The following is a 20,306-nucleotide window of genomic DNA, read 5'->3' on the forward strand; positions in this document are numbered from 1 at the left end:
TGGGCCGGCATCTAAACTTACATTCTTGCATTTCAAATAAAGATAACAAGAGAATGAAGAAAATTTGATAATAGGAGTAAATTAGAAAGTTGCTTAAAATTTCATGCTCTATCTGAATCACGAAAGAAAAAAATGTGGGTTCAGTGTCCCTTTAAATATATGTATTGAAACTAGTATACAATATATATTGAAACATGTATATAAATATCATATATCTCAGTTTCTTAGTAATGGTATCCTTGTATATATGTATAGATATAGACATAAAAAAAGTGCTTCATGTAAATGAATGGTATACAGATTGGTTATGAATATAAGAAATAAAGGAAAAGAAATGCTATCTAATATATGTTGTATGTGAGAAGCAATTATAAAATTTGAAGCAATGTTTGAAAAAGTAAGAAAGGGTTAATAATGCGTAGTCATTTATCTTTAACCAATTAAATTGGTCCTGGAGTTTTAAAAAAAAATGGTGTGTTAACACCAGTGCAATATGGTCTATGAATAAGGCTCATGCTGAAACGCGTAAGACCTGCTTCTACTTTTGTTAACTATGAAGTATTGTGCTTTTTAAAGTTTTTCTGATAAATTCTAAAAAAAAAAAAATGTCATAAGGAATCGGTCCTTTGAGTCTTTTTTTGTGTATATATATATATATATACACACACACACATATGCATACACATCTTTAGACATGTATATGTATGTATGCCTAAGTTAAAGCTCTTTGCCTGCTTTTTTTATCACCTGAGATCTGATATTTTGAGCTTTTATAACTTTTGTGTGCAATATTTTTTGTGAATATTTATATAAAGATAGTGTTATTATGAGTGTAAGTATACTTTATAATTTATTTTTTATGTGTTTTGTGCAACTTTTTTGTTTCACGAAACAGTTAACCAGAGCTCTGAAGTCGCTGTTATCATTCTAGTGTAAATCGCGATTGGGCTCAAGCGATCACATTTACTTTCAATCAGAATTACGAGCGGTAAGCAAGATGAGTGCAAACCCTTGTGATATACCTCTTATCGGTTGGGGCGCACACATTTGCGCTCCACTCGTAATCTAGCCCTATATATGTTGCTCTTTGATAAAAGTCTACCTTTAAACCTCGAGTTTTAATGAGCAATGTTGTAACATTATATTGAGTGGAGCACAAAAATGCAAGTGTTGAAGTGTGTTAACATTACAAGAGCGCAATCCTTACAGCTTCTATTTTTGCGCTCATATTACAAGTCCAAAGTTATTTTCTGTCACATAATAGATGGGGTCAGCAGTAAAATTCATGCTGGAAAACAACTGAGCACCAAGCAGATGGAGAGCATAAAAAAATCAGCTAGTGGGTTTCCTTATTTACTTCTATGATATACTATTTCAATGAAATTAAAGTGAATGTAAAGTTTCACAAATGAAAGCCCTGTTTTTAAAAATACTATTAAAAATAGGGGCACTTTCATTCATGAAAGTTTACAGTTCAGCCGTTTTTTTTAAATACTTACCTTTTCTTCCTTGCAAGCATGGAACACCGGAGCAGCAATTCCCCCGCCCCCAGGTCATCTCTTCTTATGTCAGAAATGACAAGCAGACTGGCTGCCAGTAACAAACATGGAGGAGTACAGTGGCAGGGTTAGAGAGTTGTTTGGGGGAATCCGGAAAGTGGGGGGATGAGGAGGGATCACTACACTACAGAAATGTACTGGCAATGGCAGACTGTCTGCAGTACCGAAGATAGTGGTGACCAGTGGGGTGGGAGAGCTGTTTGGGAAGGATCAGTTAGGGATCAAGGGGTGGGAGGTGTCAGGTGGGAGAATAATCCCTACACTGGAGCAAATGTTAACCTTACAAGCTGAAGAACCCGTTCACTGGCAGGGATTCTAGAAATGTGATGCGCAGCTGCAATTAATGGGCTTCTAGTCGCCAAAAAAAAATGGCAAAACCATGCACGTCTGCTATTTCTGAACAAAGGGGATCCCAGAGAAGCTTTTACAGCCATTTGTCTTATAAATGCAGTAGTTGTGTGAAAATAATATCATGAGAAACCCAAAGTTTGCGAAAAAGTTATTATTTTTTTTAATATGATTGTATTTGGCAAGCTTTATTGCTATATTCGCTTTATTATGGTGGTCTGGAACCAAACCTGCAATATCTCTGAGGTACACCTGTACTTCAAAGTATAACTTAAATTCTGTATTCCCATAGCATTTTTATGCAAGCAAGTGATAATTGTTTCAGGTCTTAAAAGTGCTACATTTTAAGAGATAGAGTGCAAAATAACATACCCGAGATATTGATTACTCTCCACTTATAATCTAACCCAAATGTTTAATAGTTATGCTTAATGAAAAAGCCCTGCAATGCACTTTTATTCATTGTTTGTCTACTTTCATGTCATTTAAATCTGAGATTTTTTTCCCACTGTCCACATAAATACTGGAGTGTATTCAGTGGAATTCTGGACCCTAGCCCTCCTACATTCTGCACTGGGATTGCTTAATATGTGCAGGAGCTCATTTCTATTTGTCCCTAACTGGCCACAGCAAATGAGATAAGATACACCTCAATGCATATTTTGCTAACACAATGAGAAACAATCTGTTTTATTTTGTATGGAGATCTGTTGTAATGATGTGATACATTTCTGGCACATATGTAAAAAAAATCCCTTTAATATCCCTTTAAATAGACTCAATGAGCCTGATGCATATAGCCTGCTACTTCCTGTTAGGTTTTCTTTTATTTAAGCAGCTATTACTTTATCTGTTCTCATTGAAACAATATTTTTAACATGACAACTGCTCTTTCATATACATCATAGCAACAATAGTGTAAGATTCTTTTAAAGGTGAGCATGCAATATAATTCTAGCTAGAGGCTACACAGTTATGGTGCACAATGAAATGCTGCATAGCCTAGAAAGCCTACAGGTAAGGGATATGTACTAATGTATACTGCAGGCATATCCTGTGTGCTGCTAGACATTTATAGAAATGGATATTTAAATATTAGGGTGTAATGCAAAAGCTCTGATTCACTGCTCTGTAACCCAGTTTAAAAGAATCAGGCAAATGTATAGCCGGTGCAGACATTATTTAGTTGTATTATTATTTGTCTACAAGAGAATGCAGTCACGCAATACTAATTCGAGGCAACCCGTTATCTGCAGCTACGGCCACCGGGCAGTTGAGCGGGGCTGAAGTGCAGGATGGACGTGACAGTCACAGATGCAGCCACTAATGGGTTATGTGACGGTGACTCCCTCCCCCCGCGTGGTTCCTGCAGGGATGAAGTCTGCGTCACAGAACGTCAGAGTAGCATCTTCCTCCTTCTAGAGGTCTCACACGCATCCCCTAACAGTCGCCTCCTCTGTGCGTGTGCACTTTCCAGCTCTGCTACCGGTGCATGGAGACCACTGCAGTAGCCACTATGCCCACCAACCGCCACCTTCTGCCCCGCAACTTCAGCTGCACAGCGGTGCTTTATGACGAGAGCCCTGAAGATGAAGAAGACGACGATGAGCAACAGAAACCGGTAGAGAAGAGCGAGGAGAAAGAGCCCAGCAAGCCTACAAGCCCACGGGGTAGAGAGATCACCTTAGCCCCGCAGAGCCCCACGACACGCAGAAGAGCAAAGTCGCTACCGACCCCTGCAGAGCGCCGTCACCTGGAAGTATTGGTACCAAGGAAAAAAGTGGTACGCTTTGCCGACTCACTGGGGTTAGAGCTGACTTCTGTGCGGCATTATAGCAACGCGGAACTGCCTAGAGTTCCACATCACGTGCTAGCTGCACTACGCTGCACAGAAGCTTGTCCTGCGGGGGCGGAGCTGAGTGCTCTGCTGCTGCGCCCCGCACCTGGCACTGTACACTTTGAGGCGCTGTTCAGGGACCCTGACTTGCAGCCTGACTTCATGGACTTGGTGAAGCAGCGAAGAGTTTGCTTGGAGAGCATACGCACAGACCCTTTTAGTATCAATGGAGAACTGCGGGTACTCAACCTTTCCTATGAGAAGGATGTCGTAGTAAGGTTCACAGTGGACAACTGGGAGACTTCCTCAGAGGTGCAGGCCACCTACCAAAGAGGGTACAGTGACAGATACACGGACCGTTTCTCTTTCAAGTTGTTGTGTACAGCTCTGCTGAACAAGGAAGGGCTTCTGGAGTTTGCTATCCGTTATCGGGTTTGTGGTGCTGAATACTGGGACAACAATGATGGAGTCAACTACAAGGTCAGGAGCCGCAAAGCAACCATATCTCCACCCAAGGAACTGGATAGTGCCTGGATCCACTTTATTTAGATTGGCGGTTGGCCTATGGTCAGCTACCCCTGTGAGGTCTTTTAAATTTATGGTGGCTCGCATTCAGGTGTCCGATAAATGTGACATCTTGGTTAGAATGTTGGGGGTGACAGCTCTAGTTCCTATAGTAAAGATAAGTGACACATTATGTGGAGTAACTGAAGCAAATCAGAATAATGATGGCATTTTGGTTAGGCAGGATTCTAAGGTACAAGTTAATGTTATTAAATTATTTAGATGGAGTAAAAAAAACAAAAATGTGCGTTGAGTATGGAATGTTCTGAAGGTAACCTAATATGGAAGTGCCATGTTGCCTTTGATGATGAAGATATGATAAATTAACATATGCTTAACCCATAAGTGAAGTTCATATGTTGTTATAGTTTATAAAAATGCATTGGAGTGACTAAAACAATCACCATCTATTTCCTCAATGGTCTGAGATGGAGAAGAATACCCTCTTTTTATTACTCAGTCATTTTCAAATAACCAAACCTTTTTTTTTCCTGCACAGTTACATATTTTTGGATAAGCCTTCATTGTTTCTATTAATATTTTGACTCTGTATTTTTGTGTTTTTTTTTTCTCTTCATTTAATTTATGTTTTTGGTGTCTTTCTGTGGTTACTACCAGTGGATCAACACTTTACCTCTCATACGGTATTTTTGATAATTTATGTAAAAAAAAAGTATTTCAACCACTTTAATTTAGAATTGATTTGTTCACTGCAAGGGTTGTGTGCTTGAGGTTTTTTTTTTGAGTGGTATAGAGAGGATGTTACTAAATTACTTATTTTACATACGTTTTTATATCTAGTTTGTATTTTTCAGAGTTGTGGACAATGTCATTGTCATAGAAGGATTAGTTGTTGCATCTTCTTGCATTTGCGTTTAAAAGAAAACATACTCACGTAATATCTAGACATGTCTCTGTACTTTATATCCATTAATATGTTTAAACAATGTTTCTAATACTGTCATTCTGGTTTTATGCAAGTGTCACTGACTACAGCTCTTATCATCTCTGCTATCCATCAAGTGACAAAATGCAAAAAACAAAATCTAATTTGGCTGAGACTGTTTCTAAAGTTTTGCAAATCATTAATGGGTCTATTTCAGCATGATTAAGCTTTTCCATAACTGTGACAAGATCTGCTTCATTTGACTGTTCACTGTCATAGGGGAACAGAAAAATACAATGCCTATTCACAGACTTTACAATGATATGGTAAGGACTGTACCATTATGTAAAAAATGCATTTTATATATATATATATATATATATATATATATATATATATATATATATATATATATATATATATATATATATATATATACACACACACACACAAATGGTTTATTGTTCTATCAAATGATTTTATGATAATTGTTTTGCCTTATTCTTTTATACATTGTTAAATTCGGAAAAGGTATTGTAAGTATTATGATATTCTCTGTTACATTCAGTGCATTGCTGAAGCTTTCTAAGCAGGTCATAGCTAAATAATTGATTTTTTTTTGGTACTGCACAGTATGAGATGAAGGGAAGTTCTCCATTCTGCATTTTCTTATTTCTTTCTTATACAAATGTTGTGCAATTAGACAAGGTTTCCTTCCTCTTGTAGACCTATTACTATGGGTATCAAAGCTGTCAGATCGTTTATCAGGGATATCATTAAAGGACATGAAACCCACAAAAAATAATGTCATGAATCAGACAGAGGATGTCATTTTTAACAACTTTTTATTGTACTTCTTTTATTAAATTTTCTCTGTTCTCTTGATAGCCTTTGTTGAAAAACAGGTAGGTAAGCTCAGGTGCGTGCACGGTCTGCAGCACTATATGGCAGCAGATATGCAAGAACTTTATACATTTACAAGAGCACTAGATGGCAGCACTGCTTCCTGCCATGTATTGATCCACACATATGCATGCTACTTACCTAGGTATCTCTTTAACAAAGAATACCATGAAAACAAAGCAAATTTGATAATAAGTAAATTGGAAACTTTTTTTATTGTATGCCTTGTCGGAATCACTGAAGACACATTTTGGGTTTCTTGCCCCTTTACATTTTTTTAATTATACAATATGAGCTAAATGACATCACTTTCTATATTTTGCATAGATTAACACAGAACAATTTATGTGCAGCCATTTTAACACATTTCTCATGTGCTATTACATTTAAAGAAACTTGTAATTCTATTTCATAACTATAGTTTCTCATATTTGTGGGTAAAGGTGTCTGCCATATTTGATATTTAAAGGAATAGGGTGTTTATTTGTGCTAACTGATATGCTGAATATTTTATAAGTCTCTCTGGTAGAGAAAATGTAGTTCCAACAATAACTGTGTATTGTTGTTACTGTTTGATTTTAAATGTGAACAAAATATAGTTTTTCATGAAATAATATCCACAGCTAGATGTAACACTTGTGGATATTTACTGATTCAGTTTGTCTTTTGTTAAATGAATCATGTCTGCAATAAGGAACATTTGCATTGAAACATGAGGTATAGATTTTGATAGTGAGTGAGACTGCTATTATAGTGATTCATATAGCTTTGTAGTGACTCAGACCTATCAGTTTGTGTTAAAACTGCCAATCTCTGAATAAGAACACTTTCTAGTCAGTGTGTCTACTCTTAAATAAATAACAGCACCATATTTTATAGAACTGCTTTCTAGGTATAGAAAAGATTTACTAACATTCAAATGAATGAATATGAACTATAGCTGTATACTGTACTCCAATTAAAATAGTTTACAGCTAAGGCTCCTATTCAATATATTAGACTGATTCTAATGTATGACATTTTCACAATGGATATAAGAGCATTATTCTTTTTCTGGTCTAGAGATTGTATGAGGAATGTGTAACCCCTTGGCTACCAGAAGGTTGCAACACATTGCTAGAAGAAACCAATGGTTGCTAGAGAGGGCTGCAGTGCCTTTTAGCCATCTCTGGAAACCTAGGGGTTAAAGCACTGATGAGGAGTTGTTGAAAGCTTGTGGCGCAGCTTCCTTGTTCAGCAAGACTGAATATATTGCTGGCCACAACGGGGTCCCAGTCTGCCAGAGATATTCTCTTGATATTGCCCTATGTGCAAGAGGCTGTTTGAGTGGAAATACTGACAGCTGATCTGTACTGTGCCCTTCTGCTTCCTTCCTATGTTACCAAGTGCGCAAAGCTCAAACTGCACGTACACATACATAGGGATGGACCAGAAGACAAGTTATTTCTCACATAAGCCCAGCTTGTTTATTGGCTTGGTGAACACTTCCTACACATAATCACAACAGCTGTTGGATAGGGTTATAGTTAATACCTTCTTGATCATTTATACCATGACATTGTGAACTGTGTATAATTAGGTGACTGCATGTGCGGAGGCTTTGTGCATAGGCATTACATAATCATTTGGCTGCCGTTTGTCCCCTAACAAACTCAGGAGGAGAGGAATGTAATTAACAAGGCCCTATTCCTTTGGAAGTCACATATATTAACCTGTGAAGGTCATCTGTTTGTTGCTCCACAACAACTGATCTTTGGTTGTCAGCTGTCGTTATTTGCAAGGCAAATGGGGAATGGCTGTGTTATAACCTTTTTATATCACAAATGACAGTGACTTGAGAAACACTAAATGCCTTTGTTAAATCTTTTTTTTTTATTCTTATTTTTATTAACCACTTTCAACAGAACAATCACTAGTAGTTGTATAGATAATATTACCTTACACATATATTAGTTGGAAACCTATTTTATTTTTGTCACAAGCAGCAAATATATCTCTTTAATATCAAATTATAATACAGAATATTGATAGATGTTATATATTTTATATCTAAATTATGTAGTTTGTTATTTGTGATGAAATTTCAAAATATTGTTCATTAAGTTGGGTGTTTTCTGCCACACTATAATAAATTAATAAATATCCGTTTACAGAATTAAGATATGTCCCAACATTAGGTAAAATTAAACCCATTTAAGAAAGATTGAGTTTTATTTTATTAATACACAATTGGGTCATAATTCAGCATGATATATATATATATATATATATATATATATATATATATATATATATATATATATATATATATATATATATATAAAAATATAGTAAAGATCCGCACTTACTGGACTTGTGTCAATTGTGATATTTATTATAGTGACGTTTCAGAGCAGCAATGCCCCTTCTACTGAAGTACTGAAGAAGGGACATTGTTGCTCTGAAACGTCACTATAATAAATATCACAATTGACACAAGTCCAGTGAGTGCGGATCCTTACTATATTGGATACAATTTATTTTTCCTGGCAGTTGCTGTTTCTTTTGAGATATGAGTGCAAATCCACCCAGACTGTGCATATGAGTGTGTGTGTGTGTATATATATATATATATATATACATATATATAATTTAAAGTTAGCTTTATTTAAGAGTACAAGTGAAGCATACTTCCAATGAATATAAATAACCAAAACAAAGTAACAACCTAGAGAGTCAGAGCTAGCATCACTACATCCCCTTTATTCCCTATTAATGGAGTGAGATCAATCTAACCCACAAGGTCACAAGTCTGGATTTTATATGCAGCTTTTCCCCTATCAAGTTGACCCCATCTTAAATTTATTAGCGACGTAGGAGTCCCAAATTGCTCTCATTTGTAATTATATGGATTCTCTTTTATATTTAAAATACCTGAATTCCTCTAATCCCAGTGAATCATTAAATTGATGTAGCCATTGAGCAATAGTAGGAGATTCTTTAGTTTTCTAGTTTTTGGCCAGGAGGAGTTTCATATAATTACTGGGGATATAGATCATTTTCTTTTTATGAGTAGGGATTTTTTTAGGTATCTTTTTAAACAACCATATTTTAGATTCTGTTGGGTGGATTATTTCTAAAATTTTAAATGTTTCTAATATATATATATATATATATATATATATATATATATATATATATATATATATATATATATATATATATATATATATATATATATATTTTTAGCTCCTTTTAGATATCATTATAAATTACTTAAAGGGATATGAAAGTCAGAATTAGTCTTCCATGATTCTAATAGAACATGCAATATTTAAACGACCTTCCAATTTACTTTGATTGCTATGTATTCATTATTGAAGAACATTTGTAGGGAGGCTCAGGAGTTTGCACGTGTCATGAGCACTATATGGCGGCAATGTTATATATTGTTGTCCTCTAGTGTTCAGCAAAAATGCTGCAAAGACTGCTGCCACATTATGCTCAGGACATGTGCACGCTTCTGAGACTACCTAGGTATGCTCTTTAAAAAAAGATACCAAGAGAACAAATGTATTTTGATAATTGAAGGAAATTGGAAAGATGTTTAAAATGACATACTTTATATGAATCATGAACATTTGATTTTGACTTATATGTTCCTTTAAACATGTTAGAAAGTGGCAAAGTATCAATAAGCATGAATGATTCTCTTTAAATTTATGAATATGAATCAGGGTGACAGCTTTTACTGCAGTCTATTCCTTAAATACATACAGGGTCAGGATGTTTGCCTATTCCTTCTGGGCATGTGCTGGGATCTCACAGATGGGGTACTTGTCTTCCCAACAAGATCCAGCACCTGTGTTCCTTATACTCTGTGAGTGTGCAAGCTGCTTGGGCCCAAAGCAAAGCAGCCAAAAGTATATCCATAGAAACAGAATGCAATGCAGCAGCACTGTCATAAAAGTCCTCCTTTATTAGACAAAGTAATCAGACAATGTTTCAGGCAATGCCCTTAGTCATGTCATAAAAATGTTTTATATGACATGACTAAGGGCATTACTGAAACATTGTCTGATTACTTTGGCTAATAAAGGAGGACTTTTATGAAAGTGGTGCTGCATTGCATTCTTCTACAGCTGAGGTACCTGCACACTCATTCTTCTTACCCAACAAAATAATATTTTTTTCTACCACACTGGGGAGGATTGTTTAGACCAGTGTTTTTCAACTAGTGTGCCGTGAGAGATCCTCAGGTGTGCCGTGGCAGACTGACAACAGTGCAGGGGTGTTTGTGAATGAATGTCAATATGTCATGTATAGTTTGTAGGAGGCATGGCATGACAGCACAGTACAGTGTGTGTATATATATATATATATATATATATATATATATATATACTGTATATATATATACTGTATATATATATATATATATCCTGTATTAGGCTACAATGTGTGATTTTGTCAAATTTTGGGATGGTGGTGTGCCACAGGATTTTCGAATGTAAAAAAGTGTGCCACGGCAAAAAAAAAAGGTTGCAAATCACTGGTTTAGACTGACTGATAACTTATAAAATTCTATTGACATAAATGATTAATCCCATTTTGTTGCTTAAATACATTTAGTCAATCTTACTATTCCATTTAGGTTTGTATTAGGGTTAAGGGTCACTCTTTACTTTAGAATCATATACATTATTGTTATGTTTTACCTTGAAGATATTTTAAATGTATTTATTAATTTATTTTGAGAAAAAAACAAACATGTTGTATTTCAATATCTTTTCATTCAGCAGCCAAAACATTACTTTACACCTGAGGTGGCATAGTCCCATTCAGTTTTTTCGTAACTTCACACAATCCTGTGATTTCCTGTTATAGAGTTTTAGCCATTTTGGCTTTCTGGTCAATAGAGACCTTTAATAACAGACTTGTGTAAGACGTTGATCACAAGATAAAAAGAGAAATGCATATGTCATTTTCTTCAAAATATGTTTTACTATTAAAGGGACACTGAACCCAATTTTTTTTCTTTCGTGATTCAGATAGAGCATGCAATTTTAAGAATGGTTCTAATTTACTCCTATTATCAAATTGTCTATATTCTCTTGGTATTCTTGAAAAGCAAGAATGTAAGTTTAGATGCCGGCCCATTTTTGGTGAACAATCTGGGTTGATCTTGCTGATTGGTGCATACATTCACCTACCATTAACCCCTTAATGACCACAGCACTTTTCCATTTTCTGTCCGTTTGGGACCAAGGCTATTTTTACATTTTTGCGGTGTTTGTGTTTAGCTGTAATTTTCCTCTTACTTATTTACTGTACCCACACATATTATATATCGTTTTTCTCGCCATTAAATGGACTTTCTAAAGATACCATTATTTTCATCATATCTTATAATTTACTATAAAAAAAATATAAAATATGAGGAAAAAAATGGAAAAAACACACTTTTTCTAACATTGATCCCCAAAATCTGTTACACATCTACAACCACCAAAAAACTCCCATGCTAAATAGTTTCTAAATTTTGTCCAGAGTTTAGAAATACCCAATTTTTACATGTTCTTTGCTTTTTTTGCAAGTTATAGGGCAATAAATACAAGTAGCACTTTGCTATTTCCAAACAACTTTTTTTCAAAATTAGCGCTAGTTACATTGGGACACTGATATCTTTCAGGAATCCCTGAATATACCTTGACATGTGTATATTTTTTTTTAGAAGACATCCCAAAGTATTGATCTAGGCCCATTTTGGTATATTTGATGCCACCATTTCACCGCCAAATGCCATCAAATAAAAAAAATCGTTCACTTTTTCACAAATTTTTTCACAAACTTTAGGTTTCTCACTGAAATTATTTACAAACAACTTGTGCAATTATGGCATAAATGGTTGTAAATGCTTCTCTGGGATCCCCTTTGTTCAGAAATAGCAGACATATATGGCTTTGGCGTTGCTTTTTGGTAATTAGAAGGCCGCTGAATGCCACTGTGCACCACACGTGTATTATGCCCAGCAGTGAAGGGGTTAGTTAGGGAGCATGTAGGGAGCTTGTAGGGTTAATTTTAGCTTTAGTGTAGTGCAGTAGACAACCCCAAGTATTGATCTAGGCACATTTTGGTATATTTCATGCCACCATTTCACCGCCAAATGCGATCAAATTGAAAAAAACGCTACATTTTTCACAATTTTATGTTTCTCACTGAAATTATTTACTAACAGCTTGTGCAATTATGGCACACATGGTTGTAAATGCTTCTCTAGGATCCCCTTTGTTCAGAAATAGCAGACATATATGACTTTGGCGTTGCTTTTTGGTAATTAGAAGGCCGCTAAATGCTGCTGCGCATCACACGTGTATTATGGCTAGCAGTGAAGGGGTTAATTAGGTAGCTTATAAGGAGCTTGCAGGGTTAATTTTAGCTTTAGTGTAGAGATCAGCCTCCCACCTGACACATCACACCCCCTGATCCCTCCCAAACACCTGTCTTCCCTCCCCCACCCCACAATTGTCCCCGCCATCTTAAGTACTGGCAGAAAGTCTGCCAGTACTAAAATAAAAGTTTTGTTTTTTTTTGTTTAAAAAAATAAAATAATTCTGCTGTGTAGGACCCCCCCCCCCCCTTAGCCCCAACCTCCCTGATCCCCCCAAACAGCTCTCTACCCCCCTCCTCTGCCTTATTGTGCACCATTGTGGGTACTGGCAGCTGTCTGCCAGTACCCAGTTTGAAATCAAAAGTTTATTTTAATATTTTCTGTAGTGTAGCTTACCCCCCTTAACACCCAACCCCCCACCCTCTCCCAGATCATTAATATTTTTTATTCCCACCCTCTCTCCCACTGAGTCCTACCTTGTGCCTCTTCCACTTCAATTTATTTTTTTGGCAGTTTCACACGTGCACGCGCGCGCACGCTCCCGCGCACGCGCACGCGCGCGCACACGCGATCCCGCCCCCCTCCTCTACTGATGGCCTCCCTGGACACGCTCCCACCCACCAACGATCATAGCCGATGCAGAGAGGGCCACAGAGTGGCTCTCTCTGTATCGGACTGCTTAAAAAAGTTATTGCAGGATGCCTCTATATCGAGGCATCACTGCAATAACATGAAAGCAGCTGGAAGTGATCAGGATCGCTTCCACTGCTTTCAAAGACCAACGACGTGCAGGGTACGTCCTTGGTCGTTAAGGACATTTTTTTTGGAGGACGTACCCTGCACGTCGTTGGTCATTAAGGGGTTAAACAAGTGCTGTCCAAGGTACTGAGACAAAAATAGCTTAGATGCCTTCTTTTTCAAATAAAGATAGCAAGAGAACGAAGAAAAATTGATAATAGGAGTAAATTAGAAAGTTGCTTAAAATTGCATGCTCTATCTGAATTATGAAAGAACATTTTTGGGTTCAGTGTCCATTTAATCCTGTTAAAGTTGATTAAAATATTCAAATATGCTGATATTTTTTTGGTTGAACCAAAGAATATGACATTTTGATTCAGTTTAGACTGGAGTATAAACATTTTCTATGGAATAAAGGCCAAAGTAATATATATGTTTTTTTTTTTACATTTAAAAGGGATATTAAGCTTAAATGTAATCCATGATTACTTTAACTGCACAGATCAGTGTGTAGACTAATTTACAGCTAGCTCTAATTTGCCACTATTGTTTCATTTGGTTTATTCCCAATTTGCAAAACCCTGCACATGTTGCTAACAAAGTGGCTGTTTTAAATTATTTTAAAACATTTATTTTGTATGTAGTTCTTTTGCAATTCAGTGCTTAAAAATGCAGTATACACCTTAGTCATCTTAAAGTGACAGTCTACACCAGAATTTTTATTGTTTTAAAAGGTAGATAATCCCTTTATTACCCATTCCCTAGTTTTGCATAACCAACACGGTTATATTAATACACCTTTTACCTCTGTCATTACCTTGTATCTAAGCCTCTGCAAACTGCCCCCTTATTTCAGTTCTTTTGACAGACTTGCATTTTAGCCAATCAGTGCTGACTCCTAGGTAACTCAACATGCATGAGAACAATGTTATCTATATGACACACTTGAACTAAAGCCCTCTAGTGGTAAAAAATTGTCAAAATGCATTCACAAAAGAGGTGGCCTTCAAGGTCTAAAAAAATATCATAAGTCTACCTAGGTTTAGCTTTCAACTGAGAATACCAAGAGAACAAAGCAAAATTGGTGATAAAAGCAAATTGGAAACTTTTTTAAAATTACATGCCCTATCTGAATCATGAAAGTTTATTTTAGACAAGACTGTCCCTTTAAAGTCTTACCTTAGATTAAACTGCAAATAGCCTCCTGCACCCCTTTCTATATCATGCAGAAGGAAAGGTAAAAAAGTTTTTTAAAAATGAATATTGTTTCTGGCCACTTTGAAATGGCTGCCAAGCTCCGCTCACTGATGACATCATGCTCTGGGCTGCATATGGCATCCAATCACAAAAGGCTCACTAGTTCGATCCAACAGACTGTCAATGCTACTCAGCAGAGTGCTTAGATGAAGCCCAGATTGTGATGTCATCATTGGGTGGAGTTTGGTGGCCATTTTAAAGTGGCCAGAAACAATATTTATTTTAAAATATATTTTTTTATCATTCCTGCTGCATGATATTGAAAGGGGTGCAGGAGGCTTTTTGCAGCTTAATCTAAGATGATTAAGGTGTAGACTGTCTCTTTAATTGCAGATGTATTATACTCTGCATACATAAAAAAAATATTTTAATGTCCCTTTTAACAGACTGTATGTGGTTCTAAATCTGATTTTAGAACCTCACCTTGTACTCAAGATTTTTTATTTTATTATCATTCACATTTTTTAAACAGCTTTTTTTTTTTTACTGAAACTCTAAATTTATTCAGCACTATTAGTTGTATACTTCCTGTTAATGTTCACTCGCTGAAAGAGACTTGCTGCTAATGTTTATTGGCTGCTAGGTACAATATACTTTTCTACCTGTCAGCCAATGAACATTGTCAGGAGGAGTACCTAACAGCAAATCACAACTGCTACTGTGTTAGTTTCAGTATAAATAAATGCAGCTTTTTTTCATGTTTTTCAGCATGTTAAAATGGCTCTTTATTTCAATTATATAATATTAAATGTTTGTGTATAATATCCCTTCCATGCCGGAAGTTACAGATAACATTTTCAGTTTAACTGTTTCTGGCATAGTTTCATGTTCTGTATCTGCTCAGCCTAGCAAGTTAATACAGTGAGTGGCATTCTCCCTTGTGGTTTTGACAATAAGGGCTAGATTTATTAACGCTGAGGCGTACCTGTACGCCTCAGCTCGCCTGTGGCGGGGTGAAATTACCCGCAGGTATTCGCCATTGCACATGAGCGCAATTTTGCGCTTGCGTGCAATCCCGCCCCCTGCCCGCGCACAGCCAATCACGCACGGGCAGGAGCTGTCAATCTCCTCGGACGGACTCGACCGAGGAGATTGAATTTCGCCACAATAGAGGTGGCGTAGATGTTAGGGAAGCAGCGGTCTGGTGACCACTGCTTGATAAATCACAGCGTGCAAGTTCTTGAGAGAACTTGCAGACGTAGAGGCTTGATAAATCGAGCCCTAAGTTCTCTCTAAGTTCTGTTAATATTTACAGTTTTTACATTTATTGTTATTTAGAGTAGTATGAAGGCTGCTGGTAAATATATCAGATGTATAAATAAATATAAATATATAAACATATAAACACAAAGATAATTTTACAAAATATATAAGAGAGAGAAAGAGATACTATATAATTTATAAGCATAAAAAATCCATAAATATTTAAATTAATATGGGATTGCACTTTCATAACACAAAGGGATTATTGTGCCTTTAATGCAGTATAAATTAATTTAATATTGTAAATTTTGACTACTCATCCTGTGAGCTGCTCATAAAAATCAAGGTTATACATCAGATATTTTTTTCTATAACTGCCCCTTTTCCTCAATCTAAAACTCTAGTAATTTAAATAAGGTCAACCTCTGTGTGTGAATGTAATTTATAATGTTCTATTTGTGGTTAAATTCGGAATGAGTATTTTAAATAACCACTTAGGGTGTGTGTACAACTAGACATGTAGAACTAATATATTATTTATCTCAGTAGAGAGATGATATTTCTTAACCTTGTGGTTCCATAGCTGTCTTTCATTGAAGCCTGATGTATTTATCATTATATTCAGATATGGCAGGTTTCTTTCAAATCACTATCAAATCAAGGACATTTAGATATAGGACCTTAGACATTTGAAATGAAATGTGTTCAGAAATGTACATTTTGGCTTTTGATTTATTTTACTACATCAGCAGTATCCTGCTTAGGGCTGACATGGGATCATTTGTGGTGTGCGACTTTAATAATTAAATCCTCATTTGTCTGTTATATAAGAATGTGTCTTTAATAACAAATGTTTAAGGGACATGAAACCCATTTTTTGTCATGATGCAGATAAAACATGCAATTTTTAACCACTTTCCAATTTAAAGGAACATGAAACCCAAATTTTTTCTTTCATGATTCAGATAAAGAATACAATTTTAAACAACTTTCTAATTTACTTCTATTATCTAATCTGTTTCAATCTCTTGGTATCATTTGTTGAAGCAGCAGCAATGCACTACTAGTTTCTAACTGAACAAATGGGTGAGCCAATCACATTCAATATATATGCAGCCACCAATCAACAGCTAGAACCTAGGTACTCTGCTGCTCATGAACTTGCCTAGATAAACCTTTCAGCAAATGATAACAAGAGAAGGAAGCAAATTAAATAATAGAAGTAAATTGGAAAGTTGTATTCTCTATCTGAATCATGAAAGAAAAATTTTGGGTTTCATGTCCCTTTAATTCTATCTAATTTGTTTTGTTGAAAAGGATACCTAGATAGGCTCACAAGCTGCCGATTGGAGGCTTCACGTATATGAATCATGTTATTGTCTCACTCAGTGTGCTCAGCTAGCTCCCAGTAGTGCATTGCTGCTTCTTTAACAAAGGATACCAAGAGAAGCATTTTTTTTAGTAGAAGTAAACTGGAAAATTATTTAGAATCAGATTTTTGTTTCTATATATAACTGTTTTCTTTTTTCCAAATTAAATTCAGAACAATGTTAACAGTTTTGAGCCATAAAAGATAATACAAATACTGGTATAGATTGACCATACCTCTAGACATATAAACGTATTGTTCAAATGAAGATTTGAATGATATACAGCTGTAGATGCAATGAATGCACTTTAAGACTTCATTTCAGCTTTGATGAACATACATTATTGTAATGGTATGCACAAGTGTGTGTGGCGTTTTATGTCACAGCTAGGAATGGGCAAATGATTCATCAAATCAATTTAAAACAACAAATATTGGCTCCACTTATCTGTTCTAAACAAATATCAAATATTTTGTAACCATTTTTTTTATTCCACTATACTTCTAGTAACAGCCTGTGTAAGAAAAATACTTTCAAGATAGTGATATAGTTTAATGTTGCGACTATAGACTTTGAATTAACATGTAAATCACATTGTGTTGCCTTCAATATAGCTAGATATATAACATTTTGTTTTCTACAGAAACAACTGAACAGTAGAACAAATATCAAGGGAAACACTTGTTATAATATTCAAGTGTCAAATCTTGGACATTTGCCCAGTCCTACTCATAAGTCACTTGCTGAAAACTAGCAAAGGTTTAGCAAGAAAAAACAAACAAATCTTAGACATACCTTAATTTCAGTACATGTTTGTGTGCAATATAATAATATTTCTGGGTTGTTATTTATTAGAGAGGGTGTAAATATAATGGGAGTAGATACTATTGCCGTGTAATACTTTATCAGAGATGCATGCCTTTTAATGGAGAATTTTGTAGAAATAAAGTGTTGAAAGGCTTTCAAATGGACTAGAAACTACAACTTTAGGTGTTATTGTACTAGGTATAATATAGGGACATAGCAATACAAAAATTAAATGTCGTCATAATTTTTGAGAGCATTCATTTTTGCACTTCTGTACCGTGTTTCCTATGTGCGCAGCCCCCACACAGGGTTTGTGCATATCTTAAATTCTGCTTTACACACTGAATATGAGCAAACCTGTACAGCAAACTCTTCAAATCTGCACTAATGTAGTTAGCAAAGTGCAAAGTGTTACATGCTTTAACAAATTAAGGTATTTTATTTTTGCATTGCCATATCCCTTTAAAGCTTGTAAATGTTACACACTTTAATTTATAGACAGAATGGAATAACAACAAATCATTTATCATTTTTAACTGCATAATCCTCAAAGCACCTGCATATGGGCACTTATATTTAAAGGGACAGTCTATTCCAAAATTGTTATTTTTTAAAAAGATAGATAATCCCTTTATTACCCATTCCTCAGTTTGTCCTGGCCAACATGGTTATATTTATATACTTTTTACCTCTGTGATTACCTTGTATCTAAGCCACTATTTATTTATTATCTATTAACTTGCATTTTAGCCAATTAGTGCTATGTCCTGCACAACTCCACAAGAGTGAGCACAATGTTATCTATATGGCCCACATGAATATTGGTGTAGACTGTCCCTTTAAACTACAGTGCTTCCACATAATGTAACAATTTCTCAGGTTTCGTCTACTTTTGCTCTTCCTGTAATACAAACACACGCTTCCAAAGTATTGTGATCTGTAAATGTTTTATGGTTGTGTAATGAATGCAGTTCTGTGGGTATTTTATGTCCATTTTAATTAGACCTTACAAATCAATCTCTCAACAAGGAAAAAAAGAACTTTTTCAAACGTGACAAATAGCTTCCATTACAAAGCTACAATGTCAAAATATCTTGCACTGAAATGAAAGAAATATATAATTAAATATTATAAGATATTGCCTTTGATGCTTTGAAAAGAAAAATGCTACTTTTATTAAATTTGCATCCAGTAGCCGTAATTTGTTTGATCTACATTCCTGAGCCAATGCGTTTACTTGATCCTCTTCCATTTTTTAAATTTCAGCACGTGCACTAAAACAAGTACTGATGTCAGATAAAGCTGTGGCAAGGCTCCATGCAGGGTCATTGGATGAGCTCAGGAATGAAAGCTTACACAAAATGTCAACCAAAGCTTTCAAAAATGGCAAATGTATGAAAAAAAGTTTGGTTAAAACCGATTAAATCGATTTTGTGAATAAAAATATGTTTGTTTGTTTTTAATTCATAATTTATCCCCTAAGGACTGATTGCTCACTAGCCGGTAAGGGAAGTTCCAACACCCCTATTGGTAGATGATGATTCACTCTACAAGAATAAGAAAATATTTTTTACATTAAAACTTTGATACAATTTCTGATGTTCTTCTTTAAATGCAACAAAAAAGCATTACTGTAATGTTGTTGTTTTTTTTTTTTAAATATACAAAGCATCCAAGGCAAAATTGCTTTAATGTCTATCTTTATAAATGTGAAATACAAAGTCACCTCAGACTTTCCTGGTCATGTGCTTCCCTGATGCATACAAAGAAGAAACAAAATGGATGGGTCATTATGTATTTTGTTACCACATACGATTACTGGACATTAATATTCACTGAGGCTTGTGTGATTTAAGTGTTGTGTATTCTACTGTATAAATGCCCATTCAATGCTGATAGAAACCAAATTGACATAATTATAGATAGAAATGGCTATTCAAAACACATTTCATGCCTTAGTAGAACAATCCAGGGACTTTAAACACATACTTTAAAGGGACCTCTTAAAAATATATATTTCTTCTCTATCCCAATCACTAGCATTGGTTGTTGTAATAATAATAATGAAAATATTTAGAGCAAAAAATAATTGTTATTTTAAGTGTAGATGATTGAATCTTGCGTGTATCTGGAGAATAAATTATGTGTTTATTGTATTAGCCTGAAGATTTGTATTCACTTTAAGCTGGGAATTTTACAAATGTTATCAGAAATATTTTTTTAATACTCGTTGATTGTTAAAACATGTATTTCCTCTCACTGACCTTAAATACTGCAGAGGATACAGTGTACAGCTGACCTGGCTCTGTTGTCAAGGTAGCTGTGTCTGTGTCATAGGTTCAGATCTGATTATAGTTTTGCTGTTTGATTTTAAGGAAAAATAAAATATATTATATTTATAACATAATTAATAATTTTAATAACTGTGCCCCAAATGTGATTAAAAATATTTTTTTTCAAGCAA

General features: G+C 35.2%; 1 protein-coding gene across 1 annotated transcript; it reads left to right on the forward strand.

Moving 5' to 3' along the window:
• The first annotated feature begins 3,346 nt into the window (after nucleotides 1–3,346).
• On the forward strand, nucleotides 3,347–19,286 carry LOC128647936 (protein phosphatase 1 regulatory subunit 3E-like). The gene is made up of 2 exons (XM_053700618.1): nucleotides 3,347–4,224; nucleotides 19,109–19,286. Exons 1-2 carry the CDS (start codon nucleotides 3,400–3,402, stop codon nucleotides 19,118–19,120), a joined length of 837 nt encoding a protein of 278 aa, XP_053556593.1. The 5' UTR covers nucleotides 3,347–3,399; the 3' UTR covers nucleotides 19,121–19,286.
• The last annotated feature ends 1,020 nt before the right edge of the window (nucleotides 19,287–20,306 follow it).

The sequence above is a fragment of the Bombina bombina genome, chromosome 1 (assembly GCF_027579735.1).
Source record: "Bombina bombina isolate aBomBom1 chromosome 1, aBomBom1.pri, whole genome shotgun sequence".
NCBI classification, from domain to species: Eukaryota; Metazoa; Chordata; class Amphibia; order Anura; family Bombinatoridae; genus Bombina; species Bombina bombina.